The sequence below is a fragment of the Hylobates moloch genome, unplaced genomic scaffold, assembly GCF_009828535.3.
Source record: "Hylobates moloch isolate HMO894 unplaced genomic scaffold, HMol_V3 SCAFFOLD_18, whole genome shotgun sequence".
NCBI classification, from domain to species: Eukaryota; Metazoa; Chordata; class Mammalia; order Primates; family Hylobatidae; genus Hylobates; species Hylobates moloch.
In genome coordinates, this window is record NW_026652293.1 from 57,779,878 (window position 1) to 57,802,395 (window position 22,518).

The 22,518-nt window shown below is 38.3% G+C and overlaps 1 protein-coding gene across 5 annotated transcripts in view; it reads right to left on the reverse strand.

The window, feature by feature from the left end:
• WDR26 (WD repeat domain 26) overlaps nucleotides 1-22,518 on the reverse strand; it is a 46,613-nt gene that overhangs the window by 14,121 nt on the left and 9,974 nt on the right. For 4 of the 5 annotated variants that reach the window (XM_058430937.1, XM_032137336.2, XM_032137335.2 and 1 more), the window contains exons 5-8: nucleotides 17,859-17,956; nucleotides 16,604-16,760; nucleotides 9,801-9,939; nucleotides 2,812-2,952 (exon numbers count right to left, since the gene is read on the reverse strand). In XM_058430937.1, the coding sequence (XP_058286920.1) occupies nucleotides 2,812-2,952; nucleotides 9,801-9,939; nucleotides 16,604-16,760; nucleotides 17,859-17,956 (535 nt within the window). The remainder of the gene's footprint in view (nucleotides 1-2,811; nucleotides 2,953-9,800; nucleotides 9,940-16,603; nucleotides 16,761-17,858; nucleotides 17,957-22,518) is intronic. The other variant, XM_058430935.1, reaches the window with a different exon arrangement.

Consider the following 22,518-nt stretch of genomic DNA (forward strand, 5'->3'; position numbering starts at 1 on the left):
TGGAGGTTGCAGTGAGCTGAGATCATGCCACTGCACTCCAACCTGGGTGATAGAGTGAGACTGTCTTAAAAAAAAAAAAAAAAAAAGAGAAAAACTATGCCCATAAAGTAGGCAAAGGGCAGTCTAAATAAATTATGTTAAATTTCATATTCAAATGCTCACAATACAGTAGGGAAGGTAGAAAGAGAGAAAAAAACATTTTTCTGATACACAACCTTATTTCAATGAAAAGTACTAGAAAGAGGAACCTTTGTACTGTTTAACATAGCCATTCCATGGCATTTCTAAGTAAGAATATTTAGTGGTTACAACCCTCAGGTATCCTCCTGTTACATTTTCTGAATTACTCAACTTAGAAGGTATACACATACCATTTAATCTAGTCTTGATTCCATTTTGTTCATGGATTAGAAACAGGATCTGACAGATAATAGCTGCCCTTGGTATAATAATAAAAGGTACATGGGGATAGTTTTCCTGTGAGAAATGGGTAATCAAAAGTAGAAATAAAAGAGTGAAAACAAAGGGTATGATTAGGAAATGGGGCCAAATACTAAAGAGGGCACAAAAACAGAAAACCAGGTCTCCCTTACACTGGAAAAAAAGTGTTCAGCAATATAAATGCTTCCCCCAAATTGTTAACTACTCTCCCCTATTTACTCTTTTGGGTTGACTGATATAAACAGTTGAAAGTTTAGAGCACAAATACACAAGCAATAGCTAAATTCTTGGCATTTTTCATTGACAAATACATTAACACACTAAATTCTGAAGGCAGAAATGGTTTGTCTTCTCTTATTATGCTCTAAATAGTGAGTACATGAGGTTATTAGATTAGAAAGGATTTTTCTAATTTAAGAAATGACTAAAGAAATCTGAAAACTGATTAGATCACCCTTTTGGAAGAAGTTTAAGTATATAAAGTACTACACAATGAAAGTTATGTTAGAACATAGTTTAATTGGTCAAAGGAAGACTACAAAGGCACTCTACATTAAATTTCTGTTACAGGATTAAGACGATATACTTTCTGCTTTGGAAGGTGGAAAGAAAGCTTTAATGGAAAAAAGTTTTCTTTGATCTTCTAGATCAGACTCACTGCAAGCTGTTTTACTGAGAGAAAGCAATTTTAATATTCTACTCTATGTTTTGCCACCTCCCTGAACCCAATCACAAATACAACATTGATTAAATGCTGATTTGACAAAAATGGCATAAAACACATTTTGGGAACAATTGTAGATTTTGATTTTGAGTACTAGATATTAGAGAATTATAGTTAATGTTCTTAGATATCATAATGTTTGAATATGTAGAATGTTATTTTTTTAAAAGATACATGCTTAAGTATTTAGGGTAAGATATCTAATTTACTTTCAAATGTTTTAGATATGTATATATATGTAATATATATGTAAGTACAAATGCACATTTTTTTTTTTTTTTTTTTTGAGATGGAGTCTCACTCTGTCGCCCAGGCTGGAGTGCAGTGGCACGATCCCGGCTCACTACAACCTCTGCTGCCTGGGTTCAAGTGATTCTCCTGCCTCAGCCTCCCAAGTAGCTGGGATTACAGGCGCCTGCCACCGCACCTGCTAATTTTTGTAGTTTTAGTAGAGACGGGGTTTCACCATCTTGGCCAGGCTGGTCTTGAACTCCTGACCTCGTGATTCACCCACCTTGGCCTCCCCAAGTGCTGGGATTATAGGCGTGAGCCACCGTGCCCGGCCACAAATGCATGTTTCTATGCATGTATGTACAAACAAAATATCACAAAATGTTAACAACTGTTGAATCTACAGTGGTGGGCACATAGATCATCATTGTCCTACTTCGACTTTTCTTAATATTTGAAAATTTTCTTAATAAAAAGCTGGAGTTGAAACAAGGAAATGACTGACCAGCAAGGCAGTCTTACTATTATAACTACAAGGTTTCTAAAACATGAACTGTAAATAACAAACTGAACCTAATGCTGACTTTTCCTAAAATGGGACCCTGCATAAAATTCAAATTTTCATATATAAACAGCAATGGACTGGGCACGGTGGCTCATGCCTGTAATCCTAACACTTTGGGAGGCCGAGGCAGGCGGATCACTTTAGGTGAGGAGTTTGAGACTAGCCTGGCCAACATGATGAAACCCTGTCTCTACTAAAAATACAAAAATTAGCCAGGCGTGGTGGCGGGTGCCTGTAATCCCAGCTACTCTGGAGGCTGAGGCAGGAGAATTGCTTGAACCCAAGAGGTGGAGGTTGCAGTGAGCCGAGATTGCGCCACCGCACTCCATCCTAGGTGACAGAGCAAGACTCTGTCTCAAAAACAAACAAACAAACGAACAAACCAAGCAATAAAGCCTTTAGTAATAAGTACTGAAAACATCAGTTAGCTTCACTAAACTAGCTTAGTATATTAAATATACGTAAGGAGATGGTGCAACTGCCATCAGAATGGAAAATTTGGTTTAATGCTGACCTTTAACATTTCAAAGGTAGGTTTAATGTACAATTGTGAAACTATGAAACCATTATAAAATTCTTTCTGAGGAACCACAGTAAATAGTATAAATTCCACAGGACAAAGCCAAACATCCTGAAAACACTTACTGATCATTCTTTCAAAAATATATTACTGAGCATAATATTTAAATTGATAAATCTGGAAACTTGGGTTCCACCTGAATAATTAAGAGATACAGTATAGTAATTTAGGTTGAATGGTTCTATTATATAAATCAATAAAGTTATAATGAATATGTACATTATGACTATGCTGTACTTAAAAGCTAAACCGAAGATGGAACTCGCTCACTTGTACATTCCAAAGCCAAAGCTCAGAGCAGTCATCTGGGCCACAAGCAACAAGATAGTTGTCATCTGGACTCCATGCAATATAAGAAACACCATAAGCATGTCCTTCTAATGTTTTAAGCAGTTTTAGCAGGTGTGTATCCTAGGAGGGAAAATAAACAATTCAGTTAACGCCTATCACTAAAGTCATTGTTTTCTGATGTAAGAACTTAAATAGCTACAAAGATGTACTTTGATAATTTAATCTGAGGAAATTTTCAGACCAATTTTCCCTTTAACAGCTTGCTTCATAAAGACTCATTCACATTGCAACATCTATTAAACATCTACTACACTATTAAGCATCTACTATATACAAGTCATTGTGTACTCGATGAAAATATAAAGATATATTAACATTTTTAATATATGTATAAAGATATATTGAATTTGACCTTAGAAACCTTTCAAGGCAACTGAAAACAGATGGGTATAATAAGAGCTATCTCTTACATATTTTTAATCAACTTGAGATATAACTTACCATAAAATTCATCCTTTTAAAGTATACAACTCAGTATATTTTAGTATATTCAGAGTTGTGCAACCATCACACCATCTAATTTTTAGAACATTCTCATCATTTCCCAAAGAAACCTCCTACCCATCAGCAGCTGCCATACCCCTCCTTGCAGCCCCTGGCAACCACTACTTTCTGTCTCTGTCTCTATAGATTTGCCTATTCTGGACGTTTCACATAAATAGACTTATACATGATATGGTCTCTTTTAATTGGCTTCTTTCACTTAGCACGTTTTCAGGGTTCATCCGTGTTATAGAATGTATTAGTATTTAATCTCTTTTTATTGCTGAATAATATTTAACAGTATAATTATTTTGTTTATCCATTCATGAGGTGATGAACATTTGGACTGTTTCTCTACTTTTTGGCTATTATGAATAATGCTGTTATGAATATGTATGAGTTTTTGTGTAGACATATGTTTCCATTTCTCTTGGGTATATACATAGGAGTGGAATTTCTAGGTCGTATGCTAACTCTGTTTAACATTTTGAGAAACTGCCAAACTGTTTTCCAAGTGGTTGCACCATTTTACAATCCTACCAGCAAAGCTACCACTTATTAATGCCAACCACTACTAGCACCATTCACAAACAATACTTCATTTAGTCCTCACAAATCTAGAATATTACCCCCTCTCTCATATTATAGGGAAAGAAACGAAAGTTTAGAAAGGTTAGAAACATGCCTGTTTGTAGTGCAATGGGGATTTGAATCTGGGCTGCCTTGCTTAAAAGCCCATATTGTAAGCTATGCAAGCTGAACTGTGAAGTGCAAATGTAGACGTGGCAAGTGACAAGGCTGCAAGAGTTGACATGTTTGTTGTAGGCTAAGGGGTTACATTTACCCTGTGTGTGAAAAGCCATTTAAAAGTTGTAAGCTAGGGAATATACAGTGTGATATTTGGCTTTAGGAAGAGAACTAGGATAACAATGTGGAAGATGAATCAGAAAGACACAGGATAAGGAAACCATAAAGGGACAATGGAACCATAATGAGCCATACACAGTTCACAGTCAGTTCCCAAAAAATGAGGCTCTAACGTAAGATGTTAAGGACTAAAAGAGGTCAGAATCAAAAGATATTTTGGGCTGGACACTATGGCTCATGCCCATACTTTGAGAGGCTGAGGCTGGAGGACTGCTTGAGTCCAGGAGTTCAAGACCGACCTGGACAACATAGTGAGACCCGTTAAAAAAAGAAAAAAAAATATTATGGAGATAAAAATGACATGACAGCATATAACAAAAAAACTTCAAAGACAACCTCCAGATTTCTGGTTTAGGGGATAGGGATGGATGTTTACAAGAAATAGAGGAAGAATTTGACTAAAGGTGGGGAGAAACAGTAAGTTTTAGACTTTAGTCTTAAGATGTATTGAGTTTAGCTTTGAGCCTGGGGGGTGGGGCGGGGGGGGGAAATTCCAATGGAATGACCCGCCAGCAGTTGAAAAAAGTTGGGAACTAGTCTGATAAAATTAGGTTGGAGATTCCTCCCCTTCTAAGAAATGTCACTGCAAAATGGATTATGTTTATGCTATTGTTTCTTCACTGAACCCTAAGTTTATCATTCATACAATTATCTAGTCCAAATCACCATTGTTTTGATAAAATTGAAGAGTTAACAATGTGACTACTTCTGATTCTTCTTTGGGAAGTGGGTAAGAGGTGTTTGTATTAGATCAGCACTATCATTAGGTCAAAATGGTTTAAATAATTTACTAAGCCAGTCAAGTCTTCCTGACTAGCTCAAGATTTTCCAGGAACAAATTTTCATTCACAGTACTGCCCCAGATCAACACAAAGATTTCCTTTTAAACTGAAGACAAACTCCTTTAGAAATATTTAACTCAGCCAGGTGTGGTGTCTCATGCCTGTAATCCCAGCACTTTGGGAGGTTGAGGCAGGCGAATAGCTTGAGGTCAGGAGTTTGAGACCAGCCTGGCCAATGTGGTAAAACCCTGTCTCTACTAAAAATACAAAAATTAGCCAGGCATGGTGGCACATGCCTGTAATCCCAGCTACTCAGGAGGCTGAGGCAGGAGAACTGCTTGAACCTGGGAGGTGAAGGTTACGGAGCCAAGATCGCACCACTGCACTCCAGCCTGGGTGACAGAGCAAGACCCCGTCTTTTAAAAAAAAAACAAAACAAAAAAAACCAGAAATATTTAACTCAAAAACTGTTTTGTGTACATGAACGAAAAAAATATAATCCTATAAAAGATAAAGTTGAAAACAAAAACATTAATACTATATCTTCATTAGCACAGTGCCTTTATATACTAATTTATTCAAAGTGGAAATAACATGTTTGTGGAGCCTATATGACTTTGCTTGTATTTTGCGAGGAATGGGTAAAATTCATCTTTTTTAGGCAAAGAAAAACTGTTAGAGGAAAGTAGGCACTGGAATCACATCAACTCAGATTTTGAGGCTCTCTTAAATGTATTTTTTTCTCTCCATTAAAAAACACATACACATGTTCAAAAAGGGCATATATATATATATATATATATTTTTTTTTTTTTTTTTTTGAGATGGAGTCTTGCTCTGTCACCCAGGCTGGAGTGCAGTGGCGTGATCTCAATTCATTGCACCCTCCACTTCCCAGGTTCAAGCAATTCTCCTGCCTCAGCCTCCAAAGTAGCTGGGACTACAGGCACGCACTACCATGCCAGACTAATTTTTTTTTTATTTTTACTAGAGATGGGGTTTCACCATGTTGGCCAGGTTGGCTTGAACTTCTGACCTCAGGTGACTCACCTGCCTTGGCCTTCCAAAGTGCTGAGATTACAGGGGTAAGCCACTGCTCCCGGCCAAAAAGAACACATATTTTCTTATAATTTTTTCAGACAGTATTTGATATAACAAAAATACCATCATACCAAAAGAATCAAACAGTCCCAGAGGACTCACTATAATACAGCTATCTAAAAATTACGGTCTCTAAAAGTCTCTCTGTTTCATATTGGAATGTAAGCATTAACTCTGCATTTCCCAAGCTAATCTGGCAACAAAAGCCCTTTACATGTAACACCTATTAATTCTGCATACCCATTATTCCTGCAAAAACACTCTGGGAAACACTGGCATAAGAGTCTAAACTTCTTAGCAAAGAATACAAAAGCTCCTCCTTGATCTGGCTGCTATTTAATTAATCTCAACTCTAGTCTACCTAAAACTCTTCCCCCAAACCACCTAAATGCCATGTTACGTTTTCTTTTGGCCAAGGGCCTATCCTAACTAGTTTTGCCTAAATAGTTCTTTACCTTCTTCACCTAATACTTACTTTTCTTACTTTCCCTAGCTTTCCTGTTCCAGTAGGCTCTCTTTTATGAGCTCCTGTAGCACCCACTATAAATTACAGCGTATTATCATGTGCTTAGTCTGTCTACAGCAAAAGACCTGGCACACAGCAGGTGTTTAATAAATACTGGCTAAATGAAGGGGATTCTTATACACTGCTACTAGGGAAAACTAATAAAGCACAGTTTTGGTATTACTACCTTTTTTTTCATATATCATGCAAATAAATGACTGGTGAATGAAAACAGAACTCAGAATAGTATGCAAAGGCTATGATTTGATCCCAAACTCTTTTTCTAGTCTAATCTCCCACTCTGCCATTACTCATCCCATTCTCTCTTTTTTTTTTTTTTTTTTTTTTGGAGGAGGACAGGAGGGCAAGAGGTTTTCCTGTCTTCCTAGAATGCCCCTTTCCTGTTGTCCATCTGTGTGATGCATAATAAGGCTCTCATGAGGTATTTCGACTTGTAAAGCTTCCCTGCGTTTTCATAATACTTTATGTATTATCTATTATGTATCATGCTTATTTCATTGAATTTTGTTTTCATTTAAACTGTACATTTTTTTCACAGGAATTTTAAACCTGAGATCTACAAGAACGAGTCCAGGGATAGAATGAGGGGTCTATGAATTTAAATGAGAAAAAGACATCTCTATTTTTATTAAACACAGCCTGAAATTTGGTGTTTCCTTCACTCTCGAATGCAGGCAATTAACAAGGTAGTATTAGGCAGTACTGGGTATATTAGTAATTACACAGGGTAGTATATTAGGTAGTGGTGGGTAGTATACTAGCTAGTATACTAAATTAGGTAGTATTAGGTGACTCCATTAACAACAGAAATCTTAATTCTTTTCATACCACATTATAGTTGTTGCAGATACCTCGAAATATTTATGCTCATCACTACTTCAAAATTCTGGTACTTATATCTGCTGCTAGAATTTATTATTTAATGCATTAATAAAGCATTAAATAAAAATAAAAAATGTTTTTGTACTATGTTAACTATATATCAATATAGCTGGCTTTCCTTAGTAATGAATACATAACATATATTGGCCTTGCTATGTGCTTTGGTTTATGCATTTAAACACATTCTGAGAAAGAGTCCATAGGTTTGCCAAACTGCCAAAGAGGTACGTGGTACCAAAAAAAGGTAAAGAACCACTGCTTTATGGTAAAGAATGTATCTTATTTATCTTTCATCGTTTGTAGCATACGTAGGTATGCAAGAACTGGTGTATGCTCTCAAATTCAATTCTCTTCTAAAAAGAACTGTTAGGCTGGGAATGGTGACTCACGCCAGTAATCTCACTCAGCACTTTGGGAGGTCGAGGTGGGCGATCAGCTGAGGTCAGGAATATGAGACCAGCCTGGCCAACATGGTGAAACCCCGTCTCTACTTTAAAAATAAAAAAATTAGCCGGGCGTCGTGGCGCCCGCCTGTACTCCCAGCTACTTGGCAGGCTGAGGCATAAGAATCTCTTGAACCTGAGAGGCAGAGGTTGCAGCAAGCCGAGATTGCCCCACTGCACTACAGCCTGGGGGACATAGTGAGATACTGTCTCAGAAAAAGAAAAAAAAAAAGAAAAAAATTATTTCCATCTATGGCCCCCTTTTTCTATTTTTCTCAACACGGGAGCCCAAAACTTTATTCTGAGCTAATAGCATATTTTAATTCTAAACTTCAAAATAAGTTTATTTGGCCGGGCATAGTGGCTCACGCCTGTAATCCCAGCACTTTGGGAGGCCGAGGGGGGCAGATCACCTGAGGTCAGGAGTTTGAGACCAGCCTGGCCAACATGATGAAACCTCATCTCTACTAAAAATACAAAAATTAGCCAGGCATGGTGGCAGGCACTTGTAATCCCAGCTACTCGGGAGGCTGAGGCAGGAGAATCTCTTGAACCCAGGAGGCGGAGGATGCAGTGAGCCAAGATCGCACCACTGCACTCCAGCCTGGGGGACTAGAGCGAGACTTTGTCTCAAAAAAAAAAAAAAAAAAAAAAGGAAAAGAAAATAAGTTTATTTTAGGTGAATGACTCCTAAACCAAATATAGCTCCTTAATCTATCTGGAGTCATGTGCTCCTTTGATCACTTGATAAATGTTCAATTAGTTGAAATAAATGAAAATACTTATCACCCACAACAAATCCATAGGTCATCTGGTTATAAACGAACACTTATCTGATTTTAGAGGGAACTTAGAATTTTAAATCCAGAATAAAATACTTTTCATATATATCAATGGGAAAACAAAGGAGGAAAGGATTACACAACAAGGTCCACAAATTACACAAGATAATGATGGGTTTCAGAAGGCAAAAGAGTAATGAGTCTTTTCTAACTTGTGGTTGGGACAGAATGGACATCGTATTAATCTTTCTTTTTTTTTTTTTTTTGAGACAGGCTCTCACTCTGTTGCCCAGGCTCGAGTGTGCAGTATCAAGGTCACAGCTCACTGTAGCCTCCACCTCCCGGGCTCAAGTGATCCTCCCACTTCATCCTCTCGAGTAGCTGGGATGACTGGTGTGTACCACCATGCCTGGCTAATTTTTTGTAGTGACAGACTCTCCCCTATGTTGTCCAGGCTGCTCTTGAACTCCTGAGCTCAAGTGATCCTCCTGCCTTGGCCTCCCGAAGTGCTGGGATTACAGGCATGAGCCACTGTGCCTGGCCTAATCTTTCAATCAAGTATTAACAAAGATATAAATTGGCAGATATGTTAATAGCAGTGGGTTTGGAGTCAAGGTATTCTGGGATTTGAGTCAAACTTTGTCATGTACTAGCTGTAAGAGTCAAAGCATTTAACTTCTACCTCAGTTTCCTCATCTGACTGCAGGAGATGTTAGCACCTCACAGAGTTTTCAGAATATTAAATTAGATAATGCATACACAGATTTAACATCATTAGCACATGAACACTCAACAATGTTGATAATATTAACTTACATATATTATCTGTACAACACATGAAGATGTAACAAATAAAGATAAAAAATGCTCTTGGAAAAGAATACTACTGATATATATATATATACTTAAAAATAAGTAATCAATGAATTAGATTCAAAATTATCCCCTTTTTTAATATAAACACTCATATCAGGGTACATACCGGATCAACTTGCCATATGATAACTGTTGTATCTTTTGATCCTGTTGCTAGTTTAGTGCCATCATTAGAGAATTTACAGAACCACACTTCATTACAATGCTCCGTAAGTATCTGCTGCGTATAACATGGGAACTGCCTCCTAAAACAAAGAGGTCCACAAATTATTCTTTCAAAACAGATTAGAGTAATAATAATAAAAAAGGTTAAGTAAGTGACAAAACTTCTTTGAAGATCACCACTAACTTTAAAAATAAGAGATGAATGTATTTGTAAATTTTTTTTTTTTTTTTTTGAGACAGGGTCTCTCTGTTGCCCAGGCTCTGTACTGTTATACAGTAGCACAGTCATAGATCACTGTAGCCTTGACTGCCTGGGGTCAAGAGACTCTCCCACCTCAGCCTCCTGAGTAGCTGGGACCACAGACCCGTGACACCAGTCCCAGCTACATTTTTTTTTACTTGCTACTGGGGAGGCTGAGGGGGAAGTATTGCTTGAGCCTGGGAGTTAAGAGGCTGCAGTGAGTTATGACTGCACCACTGCACTCCAGCCTGGGTGATGGAGTGAGATCATTTCAAAAAACAAACAAACCAAAATCAGAATAGGCTCCAGATAATGAGTTTAGGTCCTTCTCACTCACAAGTTTTAATGTCTTTGGCAAGTTATTTAACTACTCTCAGCTTGAGTTCCCACATCTATGAAAGGAGATTAGTATCTACCTAAAAGGGTTGTTAGAATTCTTGTAAGAATTAGAAATACATTTAAAATTTCTGGAATGTAACAGATACTCAAATGTGATTAATAATATTTGGGGGGATGCACAGGAGAAGTGCAATATATGGCAAGGAGTGCAGTAGTTAAGAGCAAAGCCTTAAGAATGGGAGCAGTAGTCTGACAGACTTAGATTCAAATCTTGGCTCAGTCACTTAGCTATGATTCTGAGATATTAAATTAACCTCTCTAAATCTCAATTTTTCCAACTATCGAACAAAAATTAATGTATCTGCCTTACAGAATTCCTTACCCAAGGATGAAATAAGAGGAAGAGAAAATGACTACAAACCATTTAGACTGAATCTGACACTTAGCTAGTACCTCATAAATGGCAGCTAATATTATATATCAAGGGCAAAGAATTTTGTGATTTATAATCCGGTTTACCAACTTAAATGACTATTTTCATTAAGCACTCATTTAAAAAAAAACATTCTTTTCCAACCTCTATATCAGCACTGTCCAGCAGAACTTTCTGTGACAGTGGAAATGCTATATACCTGTGCTATCTAATATGGTAGCCCTCACTACAAGTGGCTATTGAACACCTGAAGTGTGGCCAGTAAGCTGGAGGAACTTGATTTATTTAATTTGAATTATTTTACATTTGAATTTAAATGGACACATGTAGTTAGTGGCTACTGTTTAGACAGAACAGCTCTACCTTATAAATTCTCTGTATTATAAAAAACGTTATTTGAGTAGGCTGGGCACGGTGGCTCACACCTGTAATTCCAGCACTTTGGGAGGCCAAGGCGGATGGATCACCTGAGGTCAGGAGTTCGAGACTGGCCTGGCCAACATGGTGAAACCTCATCTCTACTAAAAACACAAAAATTAGTTGGGTGTGGTGGCGCATGCCTGTAGTCTCAGCTACTCAAGAAGCTGAGGCAGGAGAATTGCTTGAATGCAGGACGCGGAGGTTGCAGTGAGCCAAGATCGTGCCACTCCACTCCAGCCTGGGTGACAGAGTGAGACAGTCTCAAACAACAACAACAACAACAAAAAACGTTATTTAAACATTAATGGATACACCTTTAAGTGTATCTTGAAACACGGTCTTCCTTGCTTCTTTTCCCAATCAATAATTTAGAATTATATTTTGTCAATTCACCAGTCTGAAACAAAATATACATTTAAAAATAAATGAACATTCTTTATTTGGTACACATGGCAATCTACCTTAGCAGATGGGTATTTGCAGCCTGTTTTAAACTTTCAGATTTTTAAATTAAATTGCTTTAATATTACTACATGTGTGATTTTAGATAAAATAATCAATACTAGCTGACATTTATTAAGCAATTACTAGGTGCCAAATGCTGCTTTACACACTTTACATATAATATTGCTCATGGAAGTACTATTATTCCCATTTTCATGAGGCTCAAAGAGGACAAATAATTTACTAGATGTCATAAAATTGATGAGTAATTATACTAAGATTTGGACCTATGGTTGACTCCAAGACCAGTTTTCTTTCCAAATACCATTTTAAAATCATATTTTTCAAGGCACTGCTGGACAAAATTCCAATCAAATAAGCAATTTCAGTATCAGAAATAGTTTTTTCCTCCTCTAATGTTTATCTTTGTTTTTTTTTTTTTTGGAGATGGAGTCTCGCTCTGTTGCTCAGGATGGAGTGCAGTGGCACAATCTCTGCTCACTGCAACCTCCACCTCCTGGGTTCAAGTGATTCTTCTGCCTCAGCCTCCCCAGCAGCTGGGATTACAGGTGCACACCACTACACCTGGCTAATTTTTCTGGATTTTTAGTAGAGTCAGCGTTTCATCACATTGGCCAGGCTGGTCTTGAACTCCTGACCTCACGTGATCTGGCCACTTTGGCCTCTCAAAGTGCTGGGATTACAGGCGTGAGCCACCACGCCCAGCCTGTTTTTTTTTTTTTTTTTGGAGACTGAGTTTCACTTGTCGCCCAGGCTGGAATGCAGTGGCACAATCTCGGCTCACTGCAACCTCTACCTCCCGGGTTCAAGCAATTCTCCTGCCTCAGCCTCCCGAGCAGCTGGGATTACAGGCACCCACCACCATACCTGGCTAATTTTTGTATTTTTAGTAGAGACAGGGTCTTGCCATGTTGCCCAGGCTGGTCTCAAACTCCTGGGCTCAAGTGATCTCCCCACCTCGGCCTCCCAAAGTGCTGGGATTACAGGCGTGAGCCACCATGTCCTGCCTAGAAATTGTATACAATCTAATAAACTCTTTCAATGTACATCAGGATTTTTTATTCAGAATAATTCATTTTAATCAGAATAATTTTAATCAGAATAATTCATTTATTCATAATTCTTTATTCTCCAGAAAAAAGCTGGTATTTAATTTCAAAGCTAAGATTTAATTTCTGAAAATAGTTTTCTAGTTCCAATGCTAAAATCTAGTTTCTAAAAGAGTAAAGAAGGTAATAAAAATTAGCAACTTCTCTTTTGAAGACTTTTAGATAAATAATAGGAATTAAATTTAGGTTCAGACCCAGTGTGGTGGCTCATACCTGTAACCCTAGCACTTTGGAAGGACGAGGTGGATCACCTGAGGCCAGGAGTTTGAGATTGGCCTGGGCAACACAGTGAGCAACCCCATCTCCAAAAAAAAGAAACCACAAAACAACAACGAAAACACAAAAACAAAGCAAAAAAGTTTTTTCTGAAATTAGCTGTGTGGTGGTCCACGCCTGAAGCCCCAGCTACTCAGGCTGAGATGGGAGTTCAAGGCTACTGTGAACTATAACTGCACCACTGCACTCCAACTTGGGCTACAGGGCAAGATCATGTGTTGAATAAAAAAATTTTTTTAATTAAAAAATAAGTAAATTTAGGTTCTATTTTTGCAGTTTAGCAATAAAGGGCACAACTCACTCTCAAGACTGTGTATATAACGTAATGTCTGACATTATTCTCTTAGTGGCTTTAAAATCTCTACAGTAAAAAGCTAAGGCTGACTCCAAGTTTTCTGGTTTGGGAAAACTGGGTAGATGGTTGCTTTTCACTGAGGTAGAGAATTTAAGAAAAAGCAGATTTTGCAAAAATAGGTGAGGGGAAGGAAGTTCTGTTTCGGACATGCTGTGTTTAATGTACTTGAGAACCCAAATTGTGGTATTAAGGTCTAAGGCTCAGGGGATAAATCCTGTAGCTCTGGCCTGTATCTAGTCGTCATTAGAACCATGGAAGTATAACCTAAGGATGAGGGAAGAAACAATTCTGGAACACGTATTTCTTTTTTTGAGACGGAGTCTTGCTCTGTCGCCCAGGCTGGAGTGCAGTGGCGCGATCTCTGCTCACTGCAACCTCTGCCTCCCAGGTTCAAGTGATTCTCCTGCCTCAGCCTCCTGAGTAGCTGGGACTACAGGCGTGTGCCGCCATGCCCGGCTACTTTTTTTGTATTTTTAGTAGAGATGGGGTTACACCATGTTAGCCAGGATGGTCTTGATCTCCCGACCTCGTGATCCACCCGCCTCGGCCTCCCAAATACTGGGATTACAGGCGTGAGCCACTGCACTCGGCCTGGAATATGTATTTCTTAAAGGGACAGGTAAAGAAGAAGAGCCTAAGGAGTAGCTAGGTGTTAAACTAAGAATCTGGAATGTTTTAGAAGTCAAAGGAAAAGTTTCAAAGTAGAGTAGTACAAGTGCTATAGTAAGGTGAAGACATAGGCTAGAAATTATCCACTGAATGTAAAAGAGGTATTCTCACCAACGTGAACAATTCTGGTATTATGTTAGCTACACAGGTCCTAATACTAAAGAAATATGAAGAGTGAAGGAAAAGTAAGGACAAAGACATTGCGAATGTGTAGTAGGCAATGATTTCAAGAAGTTAGCTCTAAAGTGGAGGGGGAGAGAGAAAGAGAGGTACGTAGGAGCACAGAGTGAAGGTTTTGTTTTAAGATTACAGAGAAGACCTTCTAATCAATGGTTATTTCAGAAGAAAAAGGATGCTTTCATTCCTCTGTAAAACTCGAACTTTTTTTTTTTTTTTTTTTCCTGAGACTGAGTCTCATTCTGTCGCCCAGGCTAGAGTGCAGTGGTGTGATCTCAGCTCACTGCAAGCTCCGCTTCCCGGGTTCACACCATCCTCCTGCCTCAGCCTCCTGAGTAGCTGGGACTACAGGTGCCTGCCACCACGCCTGGCTAATTTTTGTATTTTTAGTAGAGACGGGGTTTCACCATGTTAGCCAGGATGGTCTCGATCTCCTGACCTCATGATCTGCCTGCCTCGGCCTCCCAAAGTGCTGGGATTACAGGCGTGAGCCACCGCACCCGGCCTGGACTGCTTTTCTACACAGGCTTATGAGAGCTTGGTCCCTGACCTGAGGGGTGGGAAAAGTTAGATTAAGTATTTTTCATCACTTAGTTTCATAGATACTGATGTAGATGTTAAAACACTTTGATCATGTTCCCATAGATTTCAGTTTCCAAACGGGAGGGCAAGCTCTTAACCTACTGATACCTCTTGAACCATTATGTCTAGTCACTACCTTTCAAAATATTTAAATTTATGAACCAAAAGAAGATTTGGGTTCACAAGCGTCTTAATTTTAACACTGTTCTCAAATCCACGAATGGAGCTATGAACCATGAAACTATATGGCCTTTTAATCTATTATCTCTTCCTATCGCTATTCAATTTTATACAAAAAGATTTTAAAATCCTCAGAAGCAGGTCAATGAACATTATTAAAGAGTTTAAAAGGGATAGGGGAAAAAATTTCTAATCACTTCCTTGAAGAATATTTAAGATATGTACCAAGTAATAATCTAATACTTTAAGATAAAATAACCCTTTTAAGTAATTTAAGGCCAGTATCTCAAACAATCATTATTTTTGTACTTCAAGTAGGGAGAGTGAGGTTAAAAACTCAATAAGTACAAAAGTGGTTTATACACGTGTGAAAAATTATTTTATATCACAGTAGAGATATGCATATATAATTTTAATGGTTATTCAGAAGTTCCTCGTTATTCCAAAGCCCTCATACTTAATATGCTTTTGTCCTTATTTATGTTACTTTCATTAGTTCTTTGATATCACTGGTAAAAGCAACTGAGCACATGCATTGCAGCTATTCTCTATTCTCCTTTTTGTTTGGTTCACCAGATCCAAATTATTTCATTCTCGAAGTCTGAAATATTTCACAATTTGTTATTCGATATCTTAAAATTAAAGCTATGCTGTAGGCCCAGCATGGAGGCTCACGCCTGTAATCCCAGTGCTTTGGGAGGCCAAGGCAGAAGTATCGATTGCTTGAGACCAGAAGTTTAAGACTAGCTGGGGCGAGAGACCCCATCTCTACAAAAAAATTTAAGAATTAGCCAGGCATGGTAGCGCATGCCTATATAGTCCTAGCTACTCAGAAGGCTGAGGTGAGTGGATCACTTGAGCCTAAGGCATATAGTGGCCTATGATCATGCCACTGCACTCTATCCTGGGCAACAGAGAGAGAGGCTGTGTCTAAAAAAGAAACCAACAAAAACATCAAGAACAAAATAAAGCTACACTTTAATTTTAGAGACCATTAAAATAGTAGGTATATTTTTACTCAAAATACTCCTAATGTCAAAAGAGAAGCCTGAATTCTTACAAGTTAAATTATGGACATGGGTACACACAGTAAAAAAAAAAACCCAAACCATAAGTTAATAGCTGTTGTTCTAGCCATTTTTAGAGCCCATCTTCTACTAAAAAGCAGAACTTTCATTAAGAAAAAAGTATTACCATGATCTTTATGTGCAGTAAATGATTTGGGACATAGTTAAATTGTCAGACACAGAAGACAAGTAACCAAACCTACAGATAATGAAAAACTGGCTTCCCAACTTCAGTTCTCAAGGTATGGTTACTAAGTAAACATACAGAAATTTCTCATAATTTTCAATTTTCATAGTTCTAGCTTTACTTGTGAACAAATGCTAAATCAGACATGAACTGTGATATAGCTACAGGATAAGACTCTAAAAAAGAAAACTAAAATTTTGTAAAATGTTAGCCTATTTCAGAATATAGGAAGTTTTCCTCTTACCTACTACAAACATGGTCTATAAGCAGAGACACAGAATCTAGATTATTATCAAGTTTGGTATTGTGATATAGGCACCGATCCCTTTGTAGTTCCACCGCCTGCCGCAGGAGAGTCTGTAAACGCCGTGGGGGAAGCATCACTGATGGTGGTAAATAGGCTTTAATAGAAGATATTTTAAAAAAGAGAAATAATAATAAACTGTAAACTTTTATTTAAGACATTTGCTCATCTTCTGCTGTACTTGTTCTTACCCCAATAGTATCTATTCCTTAAATAGAGAAGTTCTGGGTTATGTGATACGTGAGCTTTACCAATATTTGTCAGCAGCAATAGCTATGTTGCTCATAAAATTGGATATATTTGGGTGGGAGGGGTTTATTTTGTATGTGGATTTTCTAGGGGCAGGAAGGATAAGTGAGGAATAACAACAACAAAATGAAGAAAAAGAAGACAACAATGAAAAGAATATCAGATAATTATTGTGTACCAGAAGGAGACCAGGTGTAAGTAAAATCTCCACTTAACAAAGAGCAAAATTTTGGCAAATGCTGCAATAGGTTAAGTTCTAGTTCCCATCAAACTGCACCAAAAATCGCTTCTTGGCCTTTTGGCTAAGATCAAGTACAAATTGCTCCAAATGCCAAAGATACTGTGTGAATTCAGGGAGTAACTGGTGTTTTGATATCCATACCAACCTATTGCAATCCTTGAATCCCTATACCTCCCCAACTGCATGGCTTTGTGATTCTTAGGATCGTCACTGTCATCTCAACATCAAAATTATAGAATCATGTAATTTTCAGAGAGAACAACATCCTTTACATAAAAACACAGCAAAAATGAAACCCGCATTACAATCTAGAATAAATATAACATGGTTGGGGAAGAATAAAACAATTTACCTAAAGGAACCTGGACCTTACTATTGAAATCAACAAAATCTTTAAAGTACTTGTGACTTAAAACTGTGGTTTACATATTTTTTTCTCTAAACACAGCACTTTTCCCCCAACAAAATCTTAAGGGGGAGCATCACCACATAATACAAATGAAAGAAGGGCTGCTCTGGAACCAGTGCCCTTTCACTAACTCCTGAGGTTAGCTTCTTAGACTCCATGACACAGTCTGAAAAAATTGATTCTCCCTCTTCTAACCACTCAATAAAAGTATGTCTAGATATGTCTTCCTAATTGATCACTGTATCCATTTGTAATCTAAGAGAAAACACAGCAACATAAAAAATTAAGACTCTTACTCTGAAGTTTGTCCAATAGTTTAGATCGGGAAGCTGTCCCTTTGCCTTCCCATTCTGCTTTTGCACGTAGGTCTTCTGCATGGCTACACATCAGATACCTAAAAATACAACAGAGAAAGCAACCAATATTAAACCCATTTCTTTGTAATAAATATAATTGAAAAGTACTGACCATCTGGCTATCTGCTTCTTACTAACACATGTCAAGAAATTTCTACAGTGGACTCCATTCATTAATATAGCACCTGCATATAATTACTAAAATGTAAAGTAACAGTACCTAAATATATATTACCTATTAACAGAACAAATTCTTATGTTATTGTTATATATTATATATATGGCTCTTATTGTGCAGGTTCTGTTATAGCACTCAACACATATTACTTCCTTTAATGTTTATAACAACCCTGTAAGCACTATTATAATTCTATTTTTATAAATGAGGAAACCAAGGCACAGAAAGCTTAAGTAACTGGACTAGGGTTAAGAGGCAAAGTAGGTATATAAACTCAGGCATTCTAGCTGTAGAACTTGCTCTTAACCACTAGGCTAACTTAACTACTTCTGAATAGTAAAATAAAACTCAAAGAACATACCTTCAAGACTTTATAATAAATATCATTCAAGAAATAGTATAACTGAATAATCATCCTTGTGTCATCTTGTGAAAGATATTGAGATCCCAGAGCACAAAACTGGGGAACTGTCTTATTGCTCACTGTATGTACAGAAGGTGGGATAAATGCTAAAGTTCACAGATTCTGGAGAATACATGAGGGGCCCCTGCTGGGAGTGTGACCCTGACCTGGTTTTGGCTCTTCTCAGAAGAATGGCCTTTGAAAGTAAAAGAAGTGAAGGTATTATTCAAACATGGATATTAGACCTGGCAAGTAACTCTCCTGCTATTTTGTCTCATGCTCTGCCACACAAATCTGTTCCTCTCACTTGTAAAAAGAATATTAAATAGGGTAATGCGGATTCTTGAAGATGAAGCATTTTAAGTACTTAGTCTACAACCTGCTATACCTCTCAGTTAACATGAGTATCACTCCCTCTCTTTCTTAACTGCATAAAGCATATTTCGTTTAGAATCTAAATGATTTAATAGTCTCTTCCCAAATAGCAGAACTACTTTTTCTCGATTTTTAGTACATAAATAGTGCTTTAGCTGATCAAAAAAACTTATTTAATAATGTAAGTAATTATACTCAAAATACTCTATAGGAAGTTGGCTATTGTGTTTTTTTGTATTTTTAGTAGAGACAGGGTTTCACCATGTTAGCCAGGATGGTCTCGATCTCCTGACCTCGTGATCTGCCCACCTCGGCCTCCCAAAGTGCTAGGATTACAGGCGTGTGCCACCGTGCCCGGCCGGAAGTTGGCTATTGTGAATATTTTGTTTCTAAAACAACTTTTTTTGGGCAAAGTTTATTATAATATTTTAAAATGTTCATTTTTAAAATTTTACAAAAATGACTTACAATTGCTTCTATGTCCTTGTGAAAATACATATTAAATCTTAAAGTTTCAAATGAATTTCTGTTTACAGAAAGTCACATGGTATAACTAAAAGGACATTGGACTGAGAAGTAGAAACCCTAGGTTCTGATCCCAGTTCCACATCTCACCACCTTTGGGCCATTTCCTTAGGTGAAAAACTCATGGTGTGCTTCAGAATAAAACCCATATGACTAAATTATATGTTCTGACACAAGAGCAGGAAAAAAAAATCATCATGTGAATGATATTCCGATGAGAAAGAAATCAGATACTGCGTTAAAAAGGTAATCAGCACGCCTGTAATCCCAGCACTTTGGGAGGTGAGGCAGGAGGATCACCTGAGGTCAGGAGTCCGAGACTAGCCTGGCCAACATGGCAAAACCCCGTCTCTACTAAAAATACAGAAAAAAAATTAGCTGGGCGTGGTGGCGCACGCCTGTAATCCCAGCTACTTGGGAGGCTGAGGCAGGAGAATTGCTTGAACACGGGAGGTGGAGGTTGCAGTGAGCCGAGACTGCGCCGCTGCACTCCAGCGTGGGTAATGGAGCGAGACTCTGTCTCAAAAAAAAAAAAAAAGTAATCAGAACAAGAAATTTGTCAGCTACCGTATCAAAACATCTAGCAGGCCAGGTGTGGTGGCTCGTGCCTGTAAACCTAGCACTTTGGGAAGCCAAGGTGGGAGGACTGCTTGAGCACAGGAGTTCAAGACCAGTCTAAGCAACATAGCCAGACTCCATCTCAAACAACAAGAAAAAAACCTGTAGTATTTACTGTTTCAAGATGTGGTAGTGGGTAAGACCAATGACACTGGAATCAGTCAAACCAGGCTTTGAGTCCTGCTTTCTGAATTATTAGCTTTATACTGTGCTGGCTACTTAACTTCTTTGAGGCTCAGTTTCCTTATCTGCAAGGAATGGGCCCTTATCTTGGGCCCATTCTTTTGTCCATCATTTTGTATTTACAAACTCATGTGTCAGATATTTGTTCTCGATGCTGGAGCCATATCATATAGTGAAAAATGCTATAAAGAAAAAACATAAAAACAGAGTGATGTCACGAGAACACCCAGTGGGTAATCTTGGGAGATGATGATGCTTGGGCTGGGAGCTGAGCAAGGAGTACCCAGCTATGCAAAGACTGGGGGACATACATTTCAGATGGAGGGGACAAGCAGTGCAAATGCCTTAAGGGGTGGCAAGTTAAGGAACAGAAAGAGCACGAGTGTCACTAGAGTAATGAATAAAGATGGCAGAAAAAGATCAGGGATTTTGTGGCCTTGCACAGAGATTTTGAGTTTTAAGACTGCTGGAGAGCCAGTGGCAAGGGAGTGAAGACTTCATTTATGGTTTTGCTTACTTGTCTGGCTGCTGTGTGAAATATGCATTGTTAAGAAATTAAGAGCGAAGCCTGGTACAGTGGCTCATGCCTATAATCCCAGCACTTTGGAAGGCTGAGGCAGGTGGATCACCTGAGGTCAGAAGTTCGAGACCAGCCTGGCCAATGTGGTGGGACCCCATCTCTACTAAAAATACAAAATTAGCTGGGTGTGGTGGTGCATGCCTATAATCCCAGCTACTCAGGAGCCAAGGCTGAAGCATCACTTGAACCCGGGAGGCGAAGGTTGCAGTGAACTGAGATTGCACCATTGCACTCCAGCCTGGGTGACAATAGTGAAATTCTGTCTCAAAAAAAAAAAAAAAAAAGAAATTAAGAGCGAAGACAATGTAACTAGGTGGGAAGCTACTATAATATTCTAGGAGAGATGTCCATGGCTTAACTAGGCTAGAAACTGTGGCGATTCAGAGAAATGAAAATTTGAGATGTTTTAGAATTAGGCCATACATGTCAAAGTTAAAAGATAAAGAAAAAGCAATACGAGGCTTAAGTTTTTCCCTTAAGCAACTGGGTTGAAGATCTTGTGATATACTAGAAGTGGCACAGGTCTGTAGGCGTTAAATTTATTCCTGAATTATTCTTTTTTATACTAGTGTAAATAAAACTGCTTTCTTAATTTCATTTTCTGAATTATTCATTGCTAGATTATAGAAATACCATTATTCTTGTGTATTGATCTTGTATCCTACAACCTTGCTGAACCTGCCTATTAGTTCTAAGAGTTTTTCAGTGGATTCCTTAAATTTTCTTTATATAAAATCATGACATCTTTGAACGGAGATCAGTTTAGTTTTTCCTTTTCAACCTTTTATTCCTTTTTCTTGCCTCATTTCCTTGGCTAGAACCTCCAATACAATGTTGAACAGACGTAGCAAGAGTAGACACCATTGTCCTATTCTTGATCACAAGAAGAGAGGCTTCAGTCTTTCACTGCCAGCCCTGTGAGTTTTCATTAATGCCCTTTATTCGGTCAAGGAAGTTCCTTTCTATTCCTAGTTTGTTGAGTGTATTTATCATGAAGGGGTGAATCCAGAATTTTGTTTTGAGGCTGGGTGCAGTGGCTCATGCCTATTAACCCCAGCACCTTGGGAGGCCGAAGCAGGTGGATTGCTAAAGGTTAGGAGGAGTTCAAGGCCAGCCTGGGCAACATAGCGAGACCTGTCTCTACAAAAAATGAAAAAATTAGCCACATGTGGTTGTGCATGCCTGAAATCCCACCTACTTAGGAGGGTGAAGCAGGAGGATGGCTTGAGCCCAGAAACTAGAGGCGGCAGTGATCTATGATTGTGCCACTGCACACCAGCCTCATACAACTGAGACATCTATTAAACATCCAAGTGGAGAATGTCAGGCATGCCAGTAGATATACATATTGGGAGTTCAGATGAGAAGCTAAATTTAAGAGCCACTGGTATTTAGATAGTATGTGAAGGCATGGTATAGAATGAGATTACCTAAAAAGAGTATGTAGATAGAGAATAAAAAGGAGGCCCAGGATCAAACCTTTGGGTACTCTAACATTTTAAGGATTAATGTGGCAAGGTACAGTGACTCATGCCTGTAATCCCAGCACTGTGGGAAGATCACAGGAGTTTGAGACCACACTGGACAACACAGTAAGACCCTGTCTCTACCCTTCACCCCCCAAAAAAGGACTGATGTTGATGTGAGGATTAAATGAGGCTGTTTATGTGAAAAGCTTAGCAAGGGCCTGGCACATGACAAGTATTCACTTAAAAAAGTTAGTGTGCACCAATACTGG